This window comes from Phyllostomus discolor, chromosome 7 (genome assembly GCF_004126475.2).
Source record: "Phyllostomus discolor isolate MPI-MPIP mPhyDis1 chromosome 7, mPhyDis1.pri.v3, whole genome shotgun sequence".
NCBI classification, from domain to species: Eukaryota; Metazoa; Chordata; class Mammalia; order Chiroptera; family Phyllostomidae; genus Phyllostomus; species Phyllostomus discolor.
In genome coordinates, this window is record NC_040909.2 from 125,548,291 (window position 1) to 125,571,301 (window position 23,011).

The 23,011-nt window shown below is 43.2% G+C and overlaps 1 protein-coding gene across 2 annotated transcripts in view; it reads left to right on the forward strand.

Annotated features, from left to right (window-relative positions):
* COLEC10 (collectin subfamily member 10) overlaps positions 1-11,623 on the forward strand; it is a 42,400-nt gene extending 30,777 nt beyond the window's left edge. Inside the window, exons 4-7 of one of the 2 annotated variants that reach the window (XM_036031375.1) lie at positions 1,605-1,658; positions 3,062-3,157; positions 4,977-5,399; positions 11,613-11,623. In XM_036031375.1, the coding sequence (XP_035887268.1) occupies positions 1,605-1,658; positions 3,062-3,157; positions 4,977-5,368 (542 nt within the window). In that variant the 3' untranslated portion in view covers positions 5,369-5,399; positions 11,613-11,623. Of the gene's footprint in view, positions 1-1,604; positions 1,659-3,061; positions 3,158-4,976; positions 8,692-11,612 lie in introns of those variants that run through there. The other variant, XM_028534022.2, reaches the window with a different exon arrangement.
* The last annotated feature ends 11,388 nt before the right edge of the window (positions 11,624-23,011 follow it).

Sequence of the window (23,011 nt, forward strand, 5' to 3'; positions counted from 1 at the left end):
CCACCTCCAAGCTCCGCGATGGCTGGCATCGCTGTGAAGAAGAGTGCCCACGTGGGTCTGCGTGGAAAGGCTCAGCAAGTCCTTGGGGCCCCAGCACGTGTGCCTTTCTGCGTGATCAGCAGTCAATAAGCACAGGATGATGAATAAAAAGCACTGAGCCAAAGTGTCCAATGCCACAGTTACTGGCGACATGTGATTTTTGAGCACTCGAAATATGGCTAGTCCAAACTGAGATATGCTTTAAGTGTAAAATATATATCAAATCCTGAAGACTTAATACCAAAAAAAATGCAAAATATACCATTAATACTTTCATACTGATCATATGTTGAAATGATAATATTTTGGATATATGGGTTAAATAATATGTATTATTTAAGTTTTTAAAGTGCTAAGCAAACAGCGACGAAGAGAATAGCCAATGGGCCTGGAATACAGGACACCCTACGGGTTTTGGAAGGGCTCCTGTTTTTCTCCTTTTGGACAGGAAAGCATGGGGCTAGGCAGAGCCTCAGTGCTGGCTTTGTCCCCCTCACATTGCCAGTTCGGGTCACGTACCCAACCTTCTGCCCACACCAAATGCCCACAGGGTAAGCCACATTCACTTTTCTAGCCTGGATGACCTTTGCCCTGTGTTTATCTCTCCCGGGCCCTTTCTCTTCCGGTTTCCCAGTCACCATGGAAGCATAAACACTGTTCCACTCCGATCAGGGTCTTCTCTTTTACTTTCCAAGGGATTCAGCCAAACATGTCCTCCTGAAAATCAAAAGCTTTTGCCTCCCATTATTGTGTCTGATGTGGCCTTCAGAGCTCATTTTGAACTAAAAAAAAAAGCAACATTTTTTTCCCTCTCTGCTCTAATAATCCTGATGCTCTGAGAATTATTCTGTGGATGCCTCTAACCGAATAAGAAAATGGTCACGGGCAAAGGAGAGCAGAATGGAAAATTATCAAGGTTCCTATTTCAGTATAACATACTTGACACTGTCTATAGATATTTGCATACATCCCGTCTCTTCTAAAGACGTGTAAACTCTTTCGAGTTTAATTTTGCCTCTTTATATGCTCTCAAAGCACCAAGCATTTTATCTGGAATAGAGTAAGTAAATAGTACATTTTTGTTGAATGAATTTGAAAAAGCACAACACATGTTTTTGAAAATCCAAGGGCAGAGCCTCATGGAAAATCTTCGGTGCATAATAAGCAGACACTGTGATGTGTTAATCAATTGATCCATATATATATATACACAACAACGGTACTTCGAAAATTAAAAACCTGCAGAGAATTGTATTAGCGTTGCTTAGAAGGCCACATCATAAACACATGCTTGTAGGATAGCTGAGACAAATTTAAATGTTTCTTACACATACTACTGCAATTCTATATTCAATATAACTCAATTATGACTTGTTTGATTAGTTGTACCTGTGCAGCCAACTCAAAATCAAATTATTTATATAAAACCGAGGAATCCTGGTGGAAAGTATTGCGGATTAGATGTAAAAAAACTGTTTTCTCTGATGATAGCTACACAAGAGAATGTCTGTCCAAAATGATTCATTGTTTTCATTGTCCTTTTGGGGGCTATTGTTTCTATTCAGGTGACAAAGGGGAGAAGGGTTTGCCCGGGATTCCTGGCGGAAAAGGCAAAGCAGGTAGGATTGCTGGTCTTTCTCCTTGACCTCTGGTACTGTTCCAAACTCGCTCATCTCAGAAAGCATAGATTCTATTTTTAGGAGAAAACAAAAATCTTTTCAGAGGACCTGACTTGCTTTTACTCAGGGAGAGGAAGGGGAAGAAGGGAACTTTCCTCTCTCGTGCTGGTGACTTTCCAAGCCCCCAGGAGGGGGATGATGGCACATTCCGTCATGTCGGGCTTGTTCTGGAAAAGCCAGCCCCATGCAGTGCCGCGGGAAGCAGCCTCATTCTCCCAGACCAGAGGGAACGTCCACAGTGGCCTCAGCCCGGCCGCACCGGCATGCCTCACATTCCACCAGCGCCTCAACCAAACACTGGCCCGCCGTTGGCCAGAGGCAAACTGGCCTGACCCCGAAAGGCCCCGTGGTTATGGGACATGCCTTCCATGGCTGTGGACCTTCTCCCCAAGTCCTGAGAGCTGCATTTCCAGTGCTGTACGCAGGGAGAGGAAGTACATTGTCTGGGGGGGCTTCTGCTGTTTCTGTCAACAGGAGTATAGGAAAGGCTGATTCCAAGAACTCTTTTTAATTCCTTTTATTTAACTGACAATGTACAGACATAAAGCCACAGATTTCCCCTCTTTGGCTAATAAACTTTTCCTTTTTCAACCACCTCAGAAAAAAAGTAAACAGAAGTGTTTATATGAAGCAGCCAATAAATAAAAAAGAATAGACTCATTTGAATTTCAGAGTATTTCCCTTACGATCCCTCTCTGCCACAGTATCAGTGGGTGACTGAAAAGGTACATGAACAAAGGCGAATGAATGGCAGAAATTAAAATCATAATTAACCCGCAAGTGCAACAACTGGCTCTTGAAATAGGTTGGAAGTAACTATTCACAAGATTTTCACTTAGTCCTCAAAACATGCAAGCTATACTCCCGTGGCTCATCAGCATTTACATCTGATTTCATCGTGAACGGTGTCTCCTGTCCCTGGACACTTGTGCCAGGGAAGGAACGATGCAGTCCCAGAAAGGAGGACTGGCTAAGAGAATGTGTTAAGAAAGCCATAAAGATTTTTTTTTATTCTGCAACTGGAGCATCGAGTCCTATGTTCCACAAAATGCCAAACGGTCCACGATATGTGTGCAGTGGCCTGCTGTGTTTACTCCTCTTTATAAAAAGATGGTCTAGAACTGCGTTTTAACTCAGTCGGCATATGTTAAAAGATGTATTCCGAATTCCTAAAGGCAGTGTAAACCGGAAACCTTGCTTTTGATAAAAGTTTAAAGGGATAGCTGCTCACAGAGAAACACAGTAGCCGAGAAAGGGACGGTAACCATTGGGAGGCGTCCCGGCCCCTCTCAGCGGGTCTGCATGCGCTTCTGCACGAATTCACGGTTTCTGTCCTTGAAAAGGTACCGTCTGTGACTGTGGGAGATACCGGAAAGTTGTCGGACAACTGGACATTAGTGTTGCTCGCCTCAAGACGTCTATGAAGTTCGTCAAAAATGGTGAGCACATTCTCTTTTGCTTTGCGCCATTTGTTGATTTTGCCTCTTTCTGTCTTGCAATTCCAGTATTTCTAGCAGGAGGCAGCTTGGGTTGGGCAAAGTACTACTGAGACAGAATCACCAGTTGGAAGGTCTCTCAAAATCCCAGTAATCCACTCATGCTCCAGGACGTGTTAAGTCCACTACATGTATTTGTACAAACTGCTTTAACTATGGGTAGAAAAAGTTACTTTCTGGAGAGAGGGATGGTGAAATATTCAGAGTTGGCGGGCCATGCCTTCAGAATAAAAAGGGACAGCAAGATTCAGACAGAACTATCATCTCAAAAAACAGAACAATAAAGACAGTAGCTGTTCTCTTGAGTACTTGGAATATTAATAATTATGATGGAAGTGCTATGGTTAGGATGAAGCTTAGAAAGACGGCCTTGCCCACAGACACAGAGCGGATGAACTGTGCAGCACGGACTTTGAATACAAATTGGTAGGGATGTTACGTGTTTCTTTAAATGTCGCAATTTTTCATATTAGCCATTTTTATTAATCCTTCCATTTCCCTGTTATAGTTACCAGTGAAGTCCTTGAAGTGGGGCTTATGTTCTCTTCTGAGACAGTGTGAATGAGGGAACTACTATTGTCAGCCTTGCAGCTGGCTTCATTCTGTTGTACTTCCATTTATTACAATCCGGCTATATTGGTTGTACATGGTGGGAAGCACACAGATGCCATATCGTGTTCACCCTCATCCTGTAATACTAGGGGCACCAGAAATGCTAATATTAACAAATGACCCCAATTACAGTCAGTTCTGGTTAGAGCCTGCACACAAGATGCTGTCTCTGACGTGACTTGGACACTCATGAAGAAACCAGACCTCGGAGGGTCAACATACAGCAATAGTTCTTAACATTTGAGTGGTCCCAGATTTCTTTGTGAATTTTACTGTATGAACCCTAAAAAGTATATGTTGCTGCCCCTGAAGTCCAAAATATTTGTACCACACTAGGAGCTCAAAATGATTCTGAGTTCCTAATTCTGTCAGTAGCTCAGTCTCCATCCTGTACCTGGAGTGAAGTATAAGCAACCTCAATAGATGCACATGTTCACAGCCCAGGAATTTGTCCCAAAGTGGAAAAACTTCTGAATTATCCCCATATCAGTTCAATAAGCTTCTACCATCCTTGGCAATGTTGGAAGCACCAAGGCTACAGAGTGGCAAAGGCATGGCCATTGTTCTCAAGATGTTCACTGTTTAGTAGAAGAGACACACAGACAATTAGACGAGACTGTGTTGAGTGCTATGAAGTGGAGACGTGGGGGAAAAGAGTCCCGGGTGTCTGTTCAGGGAAAGGCTCCTATGGGATAAAACACTGCCTCTGAGCTCTCAAGGATGAGAGGAGTAGGAATGTCCCAGCCAGAGAAGCAGGGAGAAGGATTTCCAGGCATGAAGTCATGGAAATGGAAGAGGGAAGGGCATGCTCATGGGACTGTAAGGTTGGCAAAAGCGTAAACTAGGATGGGAAAAATAGTCTGAGACGAGCTGGGTGGCAGTTCATGTAACAAGTCTGTGTCAAAATAGCTCTCTGCTTCAGAGTTGTGTGGGAAGCTAGAAAGGAGTGGCAGAAAGGACAACTGGTAGGAGTTCCTTCTCCGCTCGATAACTAGGAGGGGGGAGAAAATATGAAACCAGTGCCAACCTCATCATAGGGTCTTGCGAAATACTTGTAGAGTCTTGAGAAAATGAATTTAAATCCAGAAATATTATGTAATTGCCTCTTCTCTTTTTGAGACACATAATCTCACTCTTCCTCTCTGCACAGTCATAGCAGGGATCAGGGAAACGGATGAGAAATTCTACTACATCGTGCAAGAGGAGAAGAGCTACAGGGAATCCCTGACCCACTGCAGGATCCGGGGCGGCATGCTAGCCATGCCCAAGGACGAAGCCGCCAACTCCCTCATCGCCGACTATGTCGCCCAGAGTGGCTTCTTCCGGGTCTTCATTGGTGTGAATGACCTTGAGAGGGAAGGGCAGTATGTGTTCACGGACAACACTCCGCTGCAGAACTACAGCAACTGGAAGGAGGGGGAGCCCAGCGACCCCTACGGCCAAGAGGACTGTGTGGAAATGCTGAGCTCAGGCAGATGGAACGACACGGAGTGCCACCTTACCATGTACTTTGTCTGTGAGTTTGTCAAGAAGAAAAAGTGACCTCCCTTGTGCTACACATTGGTTATTCCCTGTGACTACTGTTGCTGTTCTTTTTACCCATCCTTTTCTTCCTAGTTACACTAGATTTGCTCTGACTCAGGACAAGTGGGAAATGCTGAACTGAGGTTTTGGAATCTCCATTGTTGTGCTCTTCAGTGACAGTTTTAAGCATTGTCATACATGGTTTGTTACTGAGCGAACAGTTTGCCAACTTACGTGGGTCTCAAGAGAGAGTTTGATTTATTGGCTAGGCTAGACAATAGGTAGTTGCTTACACCTCAAATAAAATGTTCTTCTGGCATTTGCTCTGCCCCTTCTCCCTAGAGCCTAAACCACTCTCTACCTCGCCCAGTGAGTGATTGGACAGTTGGTTGGTGAAGACTAGGACCATCTGCCCTTGCCCAAAGTCAGACAAAAGGGTCTTCTGTTTTCTAGAAATCCCAAGATATTATCTGTCTTTGAGTCTGAGATCTCCAGTTCTTTGGTCATGCATCATAGCTGTACACACACTTGCAAGGTCCTCTCGTTCACACAAACATAGAAACAATTCAACCCCAATGTCTATACCATGAATGTCTAGCCCAGTGACCTGTTCCAGACCACATGGAATCACGTAGACCCCATTTGTGCTTCTGGTCTATAATCTTCCCTGGAAAATACCCGGCAGGTGTCTCAGCTGCCTTTCTGTGGGCCCACAACTTAATCCCAGACCCTCAGATAATTACCTCTCTCATGTGAGAAAAAGGGAACTTTCCCCAAACAATAATATTTATAATCCTCCTGCTAAACAGCTCCCTCCTATTAGTATGGCTCCATTTTTCCTTGTCTCAGGTTTACTGATATCAACTTTCCTCCCTTAAGCATGGGAAATGATGAATGGGGTTTGTGAAGCCTTCAGAAAACTCTAGAAGCTTCCAAGCACTACCACGTCCAAGTCTTTAAGTCCCCTTCTCTCTACCTCTCATATGTGGTGACATGTCGCGGGGGGGGGGGGCTTTACAGTTCAAAACTGTATGTGGTAAAAACCCCACAGCAAAGGTTCCCTTTCTAGTACTCTGACATCACAGGGATGTGCCAAGTGTGGGGTTTGGAACATGCCTGGGACGCCCATTTACTGAGCTGGTGTCATTCGACTTTGAACTACAGATCAAACCTCTAAGGAGCTTTCCTTTGGAATCTAAAAATAAACAGTTCAACAAAAACTCTAGATTATTCCCTTGTAAACTGCAGCTCCAGTTATAGTCTGAGGCATATGATTAGACTGTTTAAAATGCTGGCAAAGCGGTTAATGAACTTAGAGAAACAGATCAACAACATATGTTCACCTTAAACCATCTGTTCATGATTTCACCCATGACTAACCGGTTATGAGACAGGACTTAATTAGGTTATTTCTGTGAGTTTAACGAGGGTCACACACTCCAGGACTACAGGGGCCGTACAGATGCCATAAATGAGTGAGGTGGGACAAGGGGGGATCCCAGGGCACTGAGAACAGCTTACCCATCTAAAGGAACCAGCTGATCCTCAGTGGCTGCTGTTGTTGCCATGAAGGACCAATGTCACTCTATGCTCTGATACCTCAAGAAATATCAGAGAGCTGGAACCTCAGAAGATGTCTTTATATTTTTAAAAGCTGGCATCACATCCATATTTCACCCAAATTGAAATCATGACCTTTCTATTTCTCACTTCCTGGGGAAAGTGCTAAAGGCTCTAACCATATTGAATGTCACCAGGACATGGTGACATCAAAGTCAAGATTCCCCATTAATAACCCCATTCAGCTCAGCGCGATCGCAGGAATGCCTTCAGTGTCTGCCACTCATCAAGTTCATAAGCCAGTTACTTATTCAGACTTCTGAGACTGGGGCACATGAATGTCGAAGCCAGGGCAGTTTCATAAAAACTACGAAGAGAACACCATATCAAAACCTTTATCTTTGGGTAGGATGCCAGCCAAGAACAGGAGGAACAAGAATCTGGAAACACACGTGGGGGGAAAGGAAGGGAAAAGAAGAGAGGCGAGAAGGAATGGGCAGCAAACCTTGTCTAGGATCTCCACTGGGAGCCGCATTCTGGTTAGTTCAGAGACCCCCAAACACAGCCATTTGTTGTGTGCATTACAAGTGCTGTTATTATTTCTATCATGATTGTTATAATAATAACAACAACATTTTTATCCATGGCTCTTCTTTGCTGCCAGTGCTTCCAAGAGAAGACGACAGAGCTTCAGAAAATAGGATTCATCCTTCCACCTCACCTGGAAGAAAGGTTGAGGGCACCGCACACTTAATCAGTTTTATTATGAAACCCGCATTGTGCTGTACAAAATAAATACCTTCACATATCACATGTCATGTGATTTTGATAAACTTTGGGAAGTACGAAGGGCAGACATTTTTACTGCCATTTTCCCAATGAAGGTAATGGGGGCCCGAGGAAGCTACGCCATTTACCAAAATGAGGTCCTTTGAGGGAAAAGTAGGACTCCAGCCTGCTGACAAGCTGCCCAGCCGCTTTCTCCCGTTTCTGTTTATTGTTCTTGTATTGAATGGAAGTTCGTGCACGATTCCCTCACAATAGCAGAGGCTCCAATAATGTCCCTTGATTACCTTCCAAAGTTGAAGATGAGGGTCCACTAACAGAGATGTTGCGGATTCTGAAACTTGCCTTACAAACATGGTGTTCACTGGCTTACTGTTTTACTCACTAAGGTCTACACACGGCATGGGTGTTGGGGAGCTGACTTAGCACAGCCTCGCTATAATTTTGCAGGTAACTATGGATGCAGGGAAAGCAAAGCAGATATATAAAAATCAAGATTTGGCCCAAATAAGCATGTAATTTTTTACCCCATAAAAGAATTTACTAGAGAATTCTCTTAAGTAACTAGCATTTAAAATTGATTTTATTCTCGAAAGTTGAACTTATATTCAACTTTTCAGGAACACAGCTGGGTACTTCCCAAGGATGACATAAAGTTTCCAGGGGAACAAAATAAAAATAAAAACACCTTTTTGCACTCTCACAACACTGCCACATCAAAGCAGCATATTCAATGACCAGACAAGAGGGAATAGCTCACGCCCAGCGTCATAGCCCGACCACCATAGAAAGGTGTGCATTCTGTGTTGAGAGCAGTATCACAATCATGGATTATACTTTGGACAACTCATCCATAAAAATGGCTGGAATTTTTTAAGGTAGTTTTAATTTCTACCTAGATCTGTGTTACCCAAGTATGAGTTGCTTTGATTGTTACCAAATTAATTTTCAGCTCTCTGGGTTGCATTTCTTGAGACAATAAAATATCTGTGGAACGGGAAAGGTTGAGCTAACAGTAGCACCACTGCACCAACAACAGACTGAGACAAAGGGTTTGCAGGGAATCGCGGTTGGATTCCATGCAGGGTAATGCGGGTTTGAGTGCTCCGCTTTGAAATTCAAACTCTAGGTCTGGCGTCATGACTGCCTTGAAATTCAGTGCCAGTGGTGCCGCGTACCAACCCTCGTAGGGGAATATCTTCCACAATCTAACCTTGTTTTCCTAATCTGTATAGTTCCTCCTCATAGGGTATTGTGTGACATTTTAAGGAGGTAACACATAATGAGGCCAGACATGTTACATGGATACAATAAAGCAGACATTGCTACCAGCTACAAGTTGAGAAGAAACAAACCATATTTTAATATATATAAAAACATGAATACAGTATATAGATATTTTATATATGCATATATGTGTGTATATATATATGTTGTGTGTGTGTGTGAATACATAGAAAGGTACATTTAAATCTTTTCTAGATAAAATTTCATCTTCAGGGCAGTAAATAAACTGCCAAATATTGCGCTGCTGATGGGAATTAGAGCTGAGGTTCATAACTGAACTTGATTGATTCTCTAACCATCTACCCTTTTTCTAAGATGCAGTTCATCCGAACCCATGTTTATTATATAAAAGTAACTTCTTTAAATTTAAAAATAAAATCAGTGACTTGCACTACCTTGAGATCATAAGGTCTTCAGAGGCAAGCTAAGCCCCTTAAAATCAGAGCGGGGAAAAGTCATGTCGTTTCAAGTGCAGATTGAAGGGAAGGGAGAAATTTGCCATGGGTTTTGTGCGCACAAATCTTTTCACAAATATTGGGCATTCTCTTACTGCACTGGCAACAGGCGGTAATGCGGCCCCTATTTGAAGTCCATGTTTTAGGTGACTTGCTTACCTCATCAGAAGGTTTTTCCTTAGAGTGAGCTTCTGTTCAGTTTCTATACACTGCCCTGCCTTTCGCTAGTGATAACTTGAACAAAGGTACAAACGGGCGAGGGAGCGCCATCCTCACTACGGGACTGGTTCCCTAGGAGGCTGTCCAGTTACACACATTGCACTAAACCTAAATGGTATGGCCCACATCCCCTGAATTCCAATTGTGAATTGATAAAGGCATGAGAGGCACAGATGTAGAGTATGGATAGCATTCAAAGTCAAAGTCATGTCTCAAGCCCCAGAGGAGGAGGCCGTTAAGAGGCAGATGGTTTGGTAAGACCCCACTGAGAGGGTTCAGGGCAGGTGTCCAGGGCCAGTGGGACAGTGAAGTCAAACTCAGAGTCCAGGGGCATGAAGCCTTAGGGTGAACAACTGGCACAGGTGGGTAGCAGAGTTCATTAACTCATTAGTTTATCAGATACGTTTGTGGGGCATTTATCAAGTGCTAAGAGGCAGCATGACAGGGGCTGGAGACGCAGCGGAGAAGAAGACTGACCGGGTTTCTGGCCCCATGGGCAGGACTCCCCTTGGGCTCGTTGGGAATACCACGCCCACCACACTGAGACCTGACATTTAATCTATTACGGAGGATGGGATCTACAAAGCTACTCTCTTTTTACATTCCCTTCCTCTTCAACACAACAGCTCTTCAAAGATAGACTGAAATGAGCTGGACAAGGGAATTTTTGGTAAAAGTACCTCATTGCCCTTTCTTGAAGAAGAACATGGATGCATCTCTTCTAGTACATATTTATATATACATCCTTTTGGCTGACTCACTGTGACGTGATGAAAAGTTCCTATATCACTGTGCACACTCACCCACACCACTTCCGCCCAAGAAAGAGTATATTCTTGTGCTTGTGCATGTGTGAGCTTTGACACCTGGCAACTGTTCTCTCGCCTTTTGTTTTCTTGGTGACCTACACCTGATGCTCAGCGAAGCCCAGGTTTGCTGTAGACTGTCACTTCTGTAATGAAAACAACGTGGAGCTGGGTTCATGGGGAGATGGGCTGCAGCAGAAGGAGAGATGGCACACACAGATAATGTTTTTCCCTTTATTTGTATTGTTGACACTATTGCAAATGTCCCCAATTTTCCCTCCCTTGCCCCGCTCCTTCCATCCCTTGCTCCCCCTTCCCTCTGGCCATCGAGACACTGTTGTCTGTGTCCATGGGTTATGCATGTGTGTTCTCTATCTCGTCCCTTCACCTTCCTTCAGCCTCCCCCCCCTCTGACAGCTGTCAGTCTGCTCTGTGCATCCATGCCTCTGTTTCTATTTTGTTGATCAGTTTGTCTCATTCATTAGGTTCCACTTATAAGCAAGATCATATGGTATTTTTCTTTTCTCTGGCTTATTTCACTTAGCACAGTAATCTCCAGGCCCACCCATGCTGTCATAAAAGGTAAGTTTTCTTCTTTTTTATGGCCACATAGTGTTCCATTGTGCTACAATGCACCGCATGGTATAGCACCACAGCTTTTTTATCATCTACTAGTGGGCACTTGGGCTGCTTCCAGAACTTGGCTATTGTAACTAATGCTGCTATAAACGTAAGAGTGTACAGATTCTCTCAAATTGGTGCTTCACGATTCTTAGGATATATTCCCAGAAGTAGGTTCTCTTCAGGAAGCTTGCCCTTAAAGGAGAGTTAAAACAGTAAGATCAAGAATGGAGTTTGGGTACTGTCAATCAAAACAACAGTAATAACAGATAGAACTTGAGTGCTGTGCTAAGCAAGCATTTTGCAGGTGGTTCTGATGTAGCCCACAGATCAGCCCTGTGTGGCACACATGGTTATGACATCCATTTCACCAATGAGCGCACTGAGGCACAGTGATGAAGTAACATCCCCGAGGTCAGCCTGCTGCGACTCCGGCACGGGCAGTCCGGTCAGCCCAGGGCCTGCATGGCTAACCACTGCACTGCCCTGTCACACCACACGGCGATGGGAGTATTGGAAGTTCCTGAGTTTCTGCTCTGACTCATGACTCATGTTCTCCATGACCTCTCACAACTCAGCTTCCCTGGGCTTACTAGCTGTGTGCACAACATGCACATGGATGGATGGATGGATGTAAACGATGAAAAACCATAAACACATCACTGTGTGTTTCGCAGCCCCTCCAGCGGTCAGGGGTACCTTTTAAATTTAGGAAGATTCCATCCCTTTCTCAAAGGGAACAAATAGATATTTCAAAAATTCTGAAGACTACCCTTTCCCTCCCCCATCCCTCAGAAGTCAAGGAAAAATACAGCTTCACGGAAAACAAATGATTCAAGGAGAGACTGTTCGGGGCTCTGTTTGAAAATACTAGATGTCAACATGATGAAGTTTTTTAAAAGAACCTTGAGAAGCCAGTGCTCTGACTGAGAGAAGGAAAAATGACATAGTGGGGTCCCCTGGGCTGGGGCGAAGTGACCCTGGGCTGGAGTGTGACGTGTGACAGGAAGACGGAGAGCGCAGGGTCCTCCTGGTGAAGGGCACGTGAGGACAGCTGGAGAGAAGCATGGCCTGGGGGTCCCACCGGGGAGCACGGCATGTCCTTTGTGTGGGATTCTGAAAGCATGCAGGTCCCCGTGCCCTAGAAATGGTATTCCAGGCTGAAAAATTGGTCCCCGGTGATTTTAAAATGAATCCTTTCTTCCTCACTTATTTCTGTGATATATGCAGCAGAATATGCTGTTTTTATTTGATTTAAGAATAAAATATCACTTCTTCCATGATGCCAGTATTGTCTAACTTTTGCAGGTATACAATTCCAGAACTCTTGCCTCTAACCCTGTTTCTTACTCCTATGGTCCAGCACAATAAAGCTACAAATTCATAATGTAACACACCATAAAACCTAGATATTTGATGAATGAATATGCAGTCTTTGTACTATGGCTTCTGCCCACATTTTCAGCATTTGCCATCCCCTCCCAGGTACACACCTCCACATCTACACATGTACTAGCACTTTCCACAGCGGGTTCATCTTCCTGATTTGTGTATGTTCACGAATTGTTCCATGCTGTCTGCGTAGCGACCTGTCACTCACCCAATGGAACACAGCTCACACCTCTCAGCTCCCCACAGGTCCTCGGGGACTTCTTCCACGGCTCTGTCTCAGCACAGCTCTACGTGTCCCTGTCATGTCATTTTCTGTTGAGGACGAGGACCATACATATTCATCTTTGCAGCACGAAGGCCAAGGCAAAGTGTCCAGGACATAGTAAGCAACCAGAGTGTGCTTCTCAGTAACTACCAGATAAGTGGTGAATCCAGGGAGAGAATTCAAGGTTGCCTGGTGCTCCCCAGTCCTACCACATGCAGGGCAGTGTTCTAGGAACTGGATGTGTTTTAGGCAGGGTCTTTACGGGAAAGAGATGGCCCATGCACATGAGGTCATTGAGAAAACTCAAAAAGAGAAACTTCTTACGAAGGTGTAGGCGGAGTTAAGGAGTGATGAAACATGATGGGGAGGGGAGTGGCAATAACAGTAGGGCCTGAAGGGCCAGTGGGAGGGGTGGGTTACCAGACCTGGAGAGAGCCACATGTGAGAGCTCCCCAACCGCAGCTATGGCCTTAGAAGTGAGAAAACAACCTTGTACCAGCCAGGGACGGGAGCCAAGCGATCATTAGCTGACTCGCGCCTGCACTAACCCTCTGTTTTCCCGCTAGTGCTTCCTATTGGCCAATCTCAGCTGGAATCCACAGCATGAAGGAACCACTCACTATAGGCAATAAAATTCAGCCTCCTGAGTCCCCAAACCTGGTGGAGCCAGACAGAGATGGAATCGAAGGGCACACAGTGCACAGCGCTGGGATTGAAATGCAACGAACGCCCTTCTTCAACAAGCAGAGGCCGATGCTGCCGTACTAGGGCTTTGGGGAAGGAGGATAGATAAGGAAGTCGGAGAGCTTCAGAATTAGAAAGGCAGCAAGCTTTGGACATCCAGGATTCGTAGGGGAAGTCCTCTTACAGCCTCAGAGTAAGAAGCCAGGCAGAATGGTGGAAACTGGATGTGAGGCACTGGAATACGAACCCAGGGCTGGACAGGAGAGTTTTACTAAAACATAGAAGGGAGGGTCAGGAGAAATTTTGACAACTGCGTTGGTTGTAGGGACTTTTTGTAAAATATCTACGCACTTCCTCCTAGGCAAAGAAGGGGCTGCCACATCTTCAGAGACAGCTCTGGCAGGTACCAAGAGAAGACTGAGATGGGATTCCTAACTTTAGGAGCTTTCTAAATCGCTAAAGCAAAAGGGGCTGGCAGTATTTCGAGAGTGCAGGCCACGCCTTCACATATCCTGGCATCGCATGCAGGTCTTTGAGGACTCTCCTATGAGATATATAAAATAAAAGTTTATGATTAATATAATTATTAATGCCACATTGTAATTATTAATAATGTATCATTAATAATTATATACTTATATATTAAGTATACCATCTAGTGATATAATTATGATGTTAATTACATTTGTGTTTTCTCCAAAAAAGTTACCAGTAAATTGGTTTTTGTAAGTTTATTCAAATTTTAATCGAACTTAATGCACAGGGCTTTGCTCAGAATTTTAGTCTCTGTCACAATCAGCTCAATCGAGAAAAAGGTCATTTGCACAAGTAATGGTTGCTGTAGAAATGCATCTCCCCATTGCCCCCTCCCCCCCCACCAGTCCTGGGCTGGTGGCTCTCCCGTGTACTGCTCCAGCCCGGAGCCTTTGAATGGCAGGGAACAGAAACTCCACTCGGACTCATGGAAGCAGCGAAGGAGACTGGGACTCGTGGGGCTACGGCTAGACTGTGGCCCATCTGGAGACAGGGCTGAAAGGGCTCTGACTCCTCTGGGTTCTCTTCCCCCTCGGTCACTTCTTCCAGGTTCTCGCCCCATGACAGGAAACATGGTCACCTGCAAGTTCAGATCCTCACTCTTCCACTTCACTAACTCTGGGAAAAATACAATGTGCCCTGTTGGCTGTGACTAAATGACCTTTTGTTGTGTCCCCGGAGCCTGGTCTTGGTCTCGGTCTTGTGTCCACCACAGGGGCAGGAGAATGAATGAGATGGAGGGGTAATTATTTCGATTCTTTTTTCTTTCTTTCTTTCTCTCTTTCTTTCCTTCCTTCCTTTTTTCCTTCCTTCCTTCCTTCCTTCCTTCCTTCTCCTTCCTTCCTTTCCTTCCTTCCTTTCTTTCTTTTCTTCTTTCTTTCTTTCTTTTTCTTTTCTTTCTTCTTCTTTCTTTCTTTCTTTCTTTCTTTCTTTCTTTCTTTCTTTTCTCTTTCTTTCTTTCTTTCTTTCTTTCTTTCTTTCTTTCTTCTTTTCTCCTTCCTTCCTTCCTTCCTTCCTTCCTTCCTTCCTTCCTTCCTTCCTTCCTTCCTTCCTTCCTTCCCTTCTTTCTCTCTCTCTCTCTTTCTCTCTCTTCCTTTCTCTTGCCCATCTAGAAATAAAGTTTTATATAGAGTCATAATGTTTTGACTTATGTGAATTTAAATTGAATGAAGAGCTACATGGGAGGAGAGGAAGGAAATAAAAAAGGTAAAGGGCATAGTGGGCCATCGTCACCCCCCTTCATCCTGCCCAGGAGACATCAGATATCATGATTACTTGGAACATACATTCTTAGATGGCCCGGGCCTGAATTTTGTCCTATCCAGTGGCCAAAGACCAGTGGGATTTTACATGTAAGCATCAGGAGAGAGCAATACCCATCTAATTAAAATGTAAGCTGCCTCCCACACCCCTTGTTTCCTTCTGTTCCCTCTCATCTCCCACTTGCTCGGTTCATTTAGACTCACAAACTAGTTCCTGCCAAGTGATTCAGCCCGGGGCAGCTGAAGTACATCAATGCTGTGAAAATAAATGTATTGGCAGTTCCATTAACTTATCTCAAAAATTCATCTAAATGTCACAACCGAATCCACACTGTAATATGTTTATTTTAATATAAAACATTGTGTCTACCAGGCGTTTAAGTGAGACTGGGAATAAAGACATGCAGGCGATATTTCTCCTGTGCACCCCACTCCTGGGCTCGCTGCTCCGAGCACCTCAGCCCGATCAGCAGGGCTGTGCTTGGGGAGGCCAGGCCTGGGTAAGACCGTGGGGATGGCGTGCCGGCCAGAAATCCATCCTGATGCCCCGGTGCCCCTTGAATCTTGACAGAAGTCAGTTTCCCTGAGTGTTTGGACAATTAGTAGACACTTTCAGAGTGAGGAACTCACCATCACTGTTTTCCAAGAAGCAACTGCCATGAGGTATTTTAAATTGTTGTAATACCCAGGCTAATTTTATTGTCTGTTTTCCTTATCAGGTTGACATTTTTTTTGAGGTGCAAAGGGCTTTTTAAAAATCATTTAAAGTAACACATCGCTGTTGCATGGACACATCATACCTGGCAGTTCGGCGAGGCCATCAGCCATTTTCATGGTTCTCCGTGGCCACGTCTGACGTGGGTGTCAGACACCGTGGCTTCTTTGGGGGTTGAACAGCCTTTGAAGCCTGGCTCTTTTCCTCAAAAGTTTGGGCCCTAAGGATGGTTTTAGATCTCATACAGTCAAAATATTTTTCTAAACTACAGTTGTGGTTTCTTTAGCAGTGCAATCCCTTTGAAAATTACTATGCTTCTGATCTTGCTTTTGGCCCTGCGTGCCAGCAACCACACAAAAATCCTCTGATAGGAAGAACTCTCAAACTTGATATATTCTTCTACTCCCTTGCTCCGTGCCTGCCCTAACCTGTGTCTTAAGTCAATGGCCATGACTTTAAGGTTCTCTGGAACTACAGGTGGGAAGCCTCAATTCTTCGTCAAATCTTCGTCCCAGATCATTTCATTCAACTAAGAAATTTCAGTGTTCAGAGGGGAGAGGGGAGGGAATTCCAGGGGAATTTCAGGGGAAAGGGGAAGGGTTTACAGGAACAAGTATAAAGGACACGTGGACAAAAAACTAGGGCCGGGTGGAAATGGGAGGGAGGAGGGGAGAGCTGGGTGGGTGGGCTGGGATGGGAGTAAAAGATAGAAAATTGTACTTCAACAACAATTAAAATAAAATTTTTAAAAAAAGAAATTTTACTAGAACTTAAATGCCTTCTAATATCTCATCTCTAACTACCTCGTATCTTTTAACATGGCAAGACCCCAATTTCTGGATTCTACTTTCTTTCAATTCTACTTATATACTGTCCAGTTCTTTTCTGATTTTTATAAATAACCTTGCTAAAGGCAGCCAATAATAACCAACAGACACTAGTATTATTATCATATTTGTGCATTTCCCCTAAAACCGCAAGTTGAAGTCACTTTGTCTCCCAAGTTACTACAGGCAACAGTTTTTCCAATTGCTTTTCCAAAGTATAAAATGGATAACTAGGTTCTCATATATCCCATCCTCTGAAGTTCACTGTCTTGTTACCTAACAATGCAGCCTGTGCTGTATACTATAGCTTTATTTTAAAGCAATTTAATGCAAACTACCAATTTCTTTATTAGTCAGAATAGACCAAGGTATGCACAAGTAAATGTATCCTCACATCATAGTGGTTTCATGCAATAAAAGCTAATTTCTCATGCCCATAATGGCTGGAAACGGGTTGGGCAGCCTCTGCATCTCAGAGTGGTCCCATGTGGAAACCCTGACTTCCTAGGTTGCCACAGAAGACAAGGAGAGGGCTGGAAGGCTGCACAGGATACTTTTACAGGCCAAGACTTGAAGGGGGAGGGGGTACTTCGTGGTTGCCTACTTTATTCTGGCCAGAACCCACTCCTTAGGCCCTGTCTCCTTGCAGAGCAACCTAGGAAATGTAGCCTTTGTGATCTGGAGAAGGAAAAGTTACAGTGAACACATAACATTGTCTCTGCTACAGTCTGGTGGTTAGTTGTATGGGTTCTGACTTCACCATGTATTGGCCATGGGGCATTAAACAAGTTACGTAATCTCTGTGTGCTTCAGTTTCCTTCTCTGTAAAATGGGGATAATGAAAAGGTAACTACCTCAGAAGATAATAGTATATATATATTGTGTATAGTGTATATATATATATATATATATAGTGTATATATATATATATATATATATACTATATATATACACACACACAATTAGAACAAGCCTGGTGTACAGTAAGTATGATGCAAAGTTATATAACTGTTACATAGCAAATTTTAAATGTCACTATGGAGCACCTCAGAGTAATTAGCAAATGTGCCGTTTTGCAGGAAGTCTAATTGGCTAGGAAGTCAGATCATCTCTAAACCCTAGCCCACCTGGGTCTAGGACCAAAATAACGCCCACCTGCACATCCCATCTTGTGACCTTTTCTTTGCACTCACTTCAGTTCTGCGTGACTGAGTTTAGGGTGCGTGCTGAGCCAATGGGATGGGGCATGAGGGAAAGTTCCTCAGATGGGGCTCAGCTGGTTCTCACTTGAGAAATATTCTCCCTAAAGGCTGTGGAGGACTCATCTGATTAATGAGTGCCAAATCTACCAGGAAGTGTGTCTGTATGAGAAAATATTGTCTCTCCTTCATAAAATAACGTATTCATTTACCGAAACATAATAAGCATTAAGTATGTGCCAGGCACTGCGTTAAACAGAAAAGCTATAAATAATTGATTCTCCCTGTGGCAGCAGAAGCAGCTTGTGCGCCTATCAAGTAGAATTTATTATTCCCCACATTTTTATAAAGAAGAAAGGGGGATTTGAAAACATACCATAGAGACTTGGCTTTCTCCTCTTAGCATAGAAAATGGTAGAGTCAAGATTTGCATCCAGGACTGTCCCCTGCTGGCACCCACACTCCGTTTATTTCTCCAGCATGTTAGTCAGCGCGCTGGCAGGAAACAGCTGGTGCACAGAAAATGAATAAGGCAAGTTCTTTAAAGGGACTATGAACAAAAATGTGTTCAAAGTGGGGAAAACACAGCTAGAAGGTAACACACTAGGGCTGATAGCAACTGAGCGCCATTAGCACCTGTTTCCCTGAAAGCAAAGACAGGGTGTGGTGATCAGAAGCCGACGAGAAGACTGCCCGTCAGAGAAAGAGTTTGGGCCATAGGATGCTCAAGTGTGATCCCACAGGGAAGGAAATGGGACTGTACCACTCAACGCGTCCTTTTCTTTGATCTCCTGCCAGTGAGAATCATTGGCAGGAAACCAGGAAAAGCTGAAAAGCAGGGGGGCCCTCCGACAAGTAAGTGCTTATAGTTCAGCAAACTGGAAAACAGAAGCAGATAGGAAAGGAGACAGAGTAAATCTGAGGGGGCCACCAGGAGATACCCAAGGCGGAAGAACGTGGAGGAGAGCCCGTCTGACTCTAGGTAAGTGCTTACATCAACAGGCAGTGGGTGAAGCAAGCAGGGATGACCCAAATGCCCGCCCCCTGCAAGAACTCGGTGGCCAGTGGGAAGGGTCACTGTGGCTTACCACGTGGTGAGGTACCTGGCGAACCCATCAGATTTAAAAGGCAGAGAAGAGCTCTGGCTGGCATAGCTCAGTGGATTGAACATGGGCTGCGAACCAAAGTGTCACAGGTTCGATTCCCAGTCAGGCCACATGCCTGGGTTGCAGGCCACGGCCCCCATCAACCGCACATTGGTGTTTCTCTCTCTCTCTCTCTCTTTCTCTCTCCCTTTCCTCTCTAAAAAAATAAATAAATAAAATCTTTAAAAGGCAGAGAAGAGAGCTTCTAGGGCAGGTTTATGTTAAGCTTCTGGCCATTTCACTAGGTACCTTAAGTGGAGAAACAGGTGTCTGACTAGAATTATTCAGTCCTTTTTCCTAACCTTTCCTTCTTTTTGTATCAACGCTCTTCAGTTTCTTATCACAGCCATCGGCGGCTAACATCCGTGTGGATCTCACGTCTGATAATTCCATGGGTCAGCTTCTCCTCCCCTACCTGCTTGGTCCATTTATCAGGCCGGCGTTGCAGGCCACATGAATGATTAATGAATCCCATGTGGCAAACCAGCAGCTCATTTGGTGTGTCTGACCTAGGTGCTGTAAACCTCATTGCTGGTACCTACTGAAGCTTTGCTAATGGGTTTAGAATAGATTTCACTACTGCTGAAATGATTCTGCTCTGATGTGGTCTTGATTTTTCATGTTCCTTGTTTATGTGCTGTTACTTGTAGTTGTTAGGCTCTATGAATGGACTTGTGTGTGTTTGTTTTTTTAAAGTCAATTTACAGTCAGGGTGACAATTTACCATGTTCCATTTAGAAAAGAAAGACACTTATTACGAAGTGACAGGTCTAAGTGATGGGCACTTGACACAATATAGCATTTTTTAAATGTAGAACTTATATGTTCGATATTACAAATAGAGCCAGGTTTACACTAAAATAGTGCCCTGAAATACTCCCTATTGTGGACACTGGCAATCATCTCCACAATTCCTTCCACCGTGCAGCTATGAGAGGGCCAGTAAACAGGCTACTCTGCCTCTCTCCTTCCATAGGTGGGGCGTGCTCTAGGCTGGCCAATCAGATAAGCTTCTTTCCTCCAAACTCTGTGATTGGCTCAAGAATGATGGTAGCACAGGGCCAGTCACTTTTTTTAAGGTTTAATACATGCACAATGGAAGGGATTTTGTATCTGTCCCCTCTGGGGACATAAATAATAAAGGGGGGTGGAACCTGCAGGTGTCACAGACACCTTTCTTCCTCACATGGAGGAAGCCATTTGCACAAGAAGAAAATGGCAATAACTCAAAGATAATCACCTAATTTTAGCACATAAAGAAAAAAATACTTTATTACCAGTCCTTACTCTGGTGGATGGTATAAAATCTAGAATCTCCCCCACATTCCTGTATGACTCATTTTTGCTAATTTAGACGTTGGTCTTTGAGGCATTCACCACCTCTTAGCTTAGGAAAGCCAGGGGACCCTGATGGGTATCCCAGTAAAACTGTATTCGTAAAGAAGGACAGCTGGGGCTAACAAAAGAAAGAGGAATGAATTAGAATGACCTGGAAGAAAACACAAAAGAAAAGCCCTGGATAATAAGTCACGAAATATGGGTGGAAACCAAATTGTGATCGTTTGGTGGTTAATTTGTTTTTGCCTAAAGAATTATAATGGGAAAAGACAGACAACAGGTAGTATCTTTAAAGACTGATATAGTCTTGTGCTTTTAAGTTTCAGGATTTCAGAAGCACCGATGGTATCGATAGCCAAGGAATGTCATAGTCACTCAGAAAAACTGGATGAATTAATAAAAATCTCAAGTGAGTAATTGAAACTGAACATTCCAAATGGAAGATCATATGATCAACTCATATTTTTGACTGTGAAGTAACTTTGAGAATACAATATTTATGGCAAGAACTTTTAAGTACTGTCACTAAAGATGACAAAATATGGTAAACTTAAATCGATTCCCCAACACACAGTAAAGGCAAATCTTCCTGAGTACTGGTACTTAGAACAGCACCTTTAACTAAGAAAACCTCATGAATAGGAGGAAGCAATTAAATGGACAATATCCATAAGGAAAGAAATGCATAGGATTAGACCCCAGGCAAAGTGAGTCACTATGTTATTTACAGTCTTTAGAAAATAAAGTATTTCACAGAAGTCTGTCCAGATTGATGGAATTTTCCCTATTCAGTGATCAAATTCTTAAACTGTTAACTATTTGGGAGGCAAAATACATACACTGAATTATTATAACTGCATTCCTTCTTCAAAAGAAGATCTAAAATGTAAAACCATTTTTGATAGTTGAAGTGGTTGTTATGAACATGGATTATGGTCTTGTATTAGAAAATATTGCCTTGGGGACTTTTAAGGTGTTTAGAGATTTTTACTGATCTACATGTCTTTTGGTGACTGAACTTTATTTATTTACCTACTTTTTTTTAAAGAAGGTTCATCTTTTTAAAATTTTTTTATTTATTTATTTTTAGAGAGGGAAGGGAGGGAGAAAGAGAGAGAGAGAGAAAGAGAGAGAGAGAGAGAGGGAAACATCAAATGTGTGGTTGCTGGGGGCTGTGGCCTGCAACTCAGGCATGTGCCCTGACTGGGAATTGAACCTGTGATGCTTTGGTTCCCAGCCTGCGTTCAATCCACTGAGCTATGCCAGCCAGGGCTTTTATTTACCTACTTACTTACTTAATTTCATTCCTAGTGAGTTCCCACTTACCTCTGCGTATCATTGTTTGACTCCCTTAACTATCTCAATGTCCGGTCACGACATTTAGGTGCCCTTATTTGCTTCGGAAGAGGAATTGTCTGTAAACTGGAGTTAGCGAGTGAAAGGTTAAAGCTACTGTGTAGTAAAGTTCATTGGCTTTCTAAGGTATGCTATTTCCCATCTGCTTTAGATTCTCAGCAAATCTAATTCATTGTCATTCTCACATTCGCTCTCTCTGTCTCTGTCTCTCATTTACTCTTGTTCATTTTGTGCACCTGTCTGTGCCTTGCACACAAAGGCAGCCATGGGTTTGGTATTGAAATATATATATATATATACTAGGTGCGTGTGATCTATCAAGCAAGCATAGTAAAAATTGTAAATCATACAGTATAGAAAGGGAAGAGGTTGTTCATTTATTATTTAACAATAGGAAATAATAGCTATGATTATATACTTGAGATGCAGCAAACAGAATGAGAGTGAGAAAGAAATCATGACAAAGACTTGGATAGAGAAATTTTAGACAGATGGCACTAATAAAATTCAAATTCTGAAATTTCAACTACAAAAGAATTTCAATGTTAAGGCTGAAAATCATTTGGAGAAATATTTGACCCACACTGTATTCTACGGTACTTCCAAAGTACACGAACTAAGAGCTTTTGGCCATGGAATTGTAATGCCTTTGAGGAAAAAAAAATGACTAGCATCATTTGTGCTCTTTAGAGAATGATCTTTAGATAAGAATCATGAAAGGTTTGAAGACAGGGACCAGCTTTGTTCACCTTTGTCTCTCGGTCACAAAGAATGTGCTCAGAAAAGGCTTGTCGAAATAACAATTGTTAACCTTGCAAAAACTCAAAACCATAGCTGGCTGTCTCACTGTAGAGGCAGGAAGGGAGGAGGGGAGAGGAGCCTGGAAACACCCAGCACTTGAAGAGCTCTGCTGTGCTTCCCGGGATCCAGGCTTGCTTTCTGCAAGACAGTCCTTACTAGTTGGTCTTAATTATTACACAACTCTTATACTAATACATTATGTTTGGACTCCAATAAACCTTATGTGGATAAAATGGGAAATAACTATAATTTAAAAGGTAAATAATATATTATACACATATAAATAAAAATAAAATATAACTAAAATATTCAATGAATAAAATTAAAATGTTATAAATGTAAAGATAATATAAATTAATATAATGAATGCCATCAATAATAATATATAAATTAAACAAGTGAATATAAA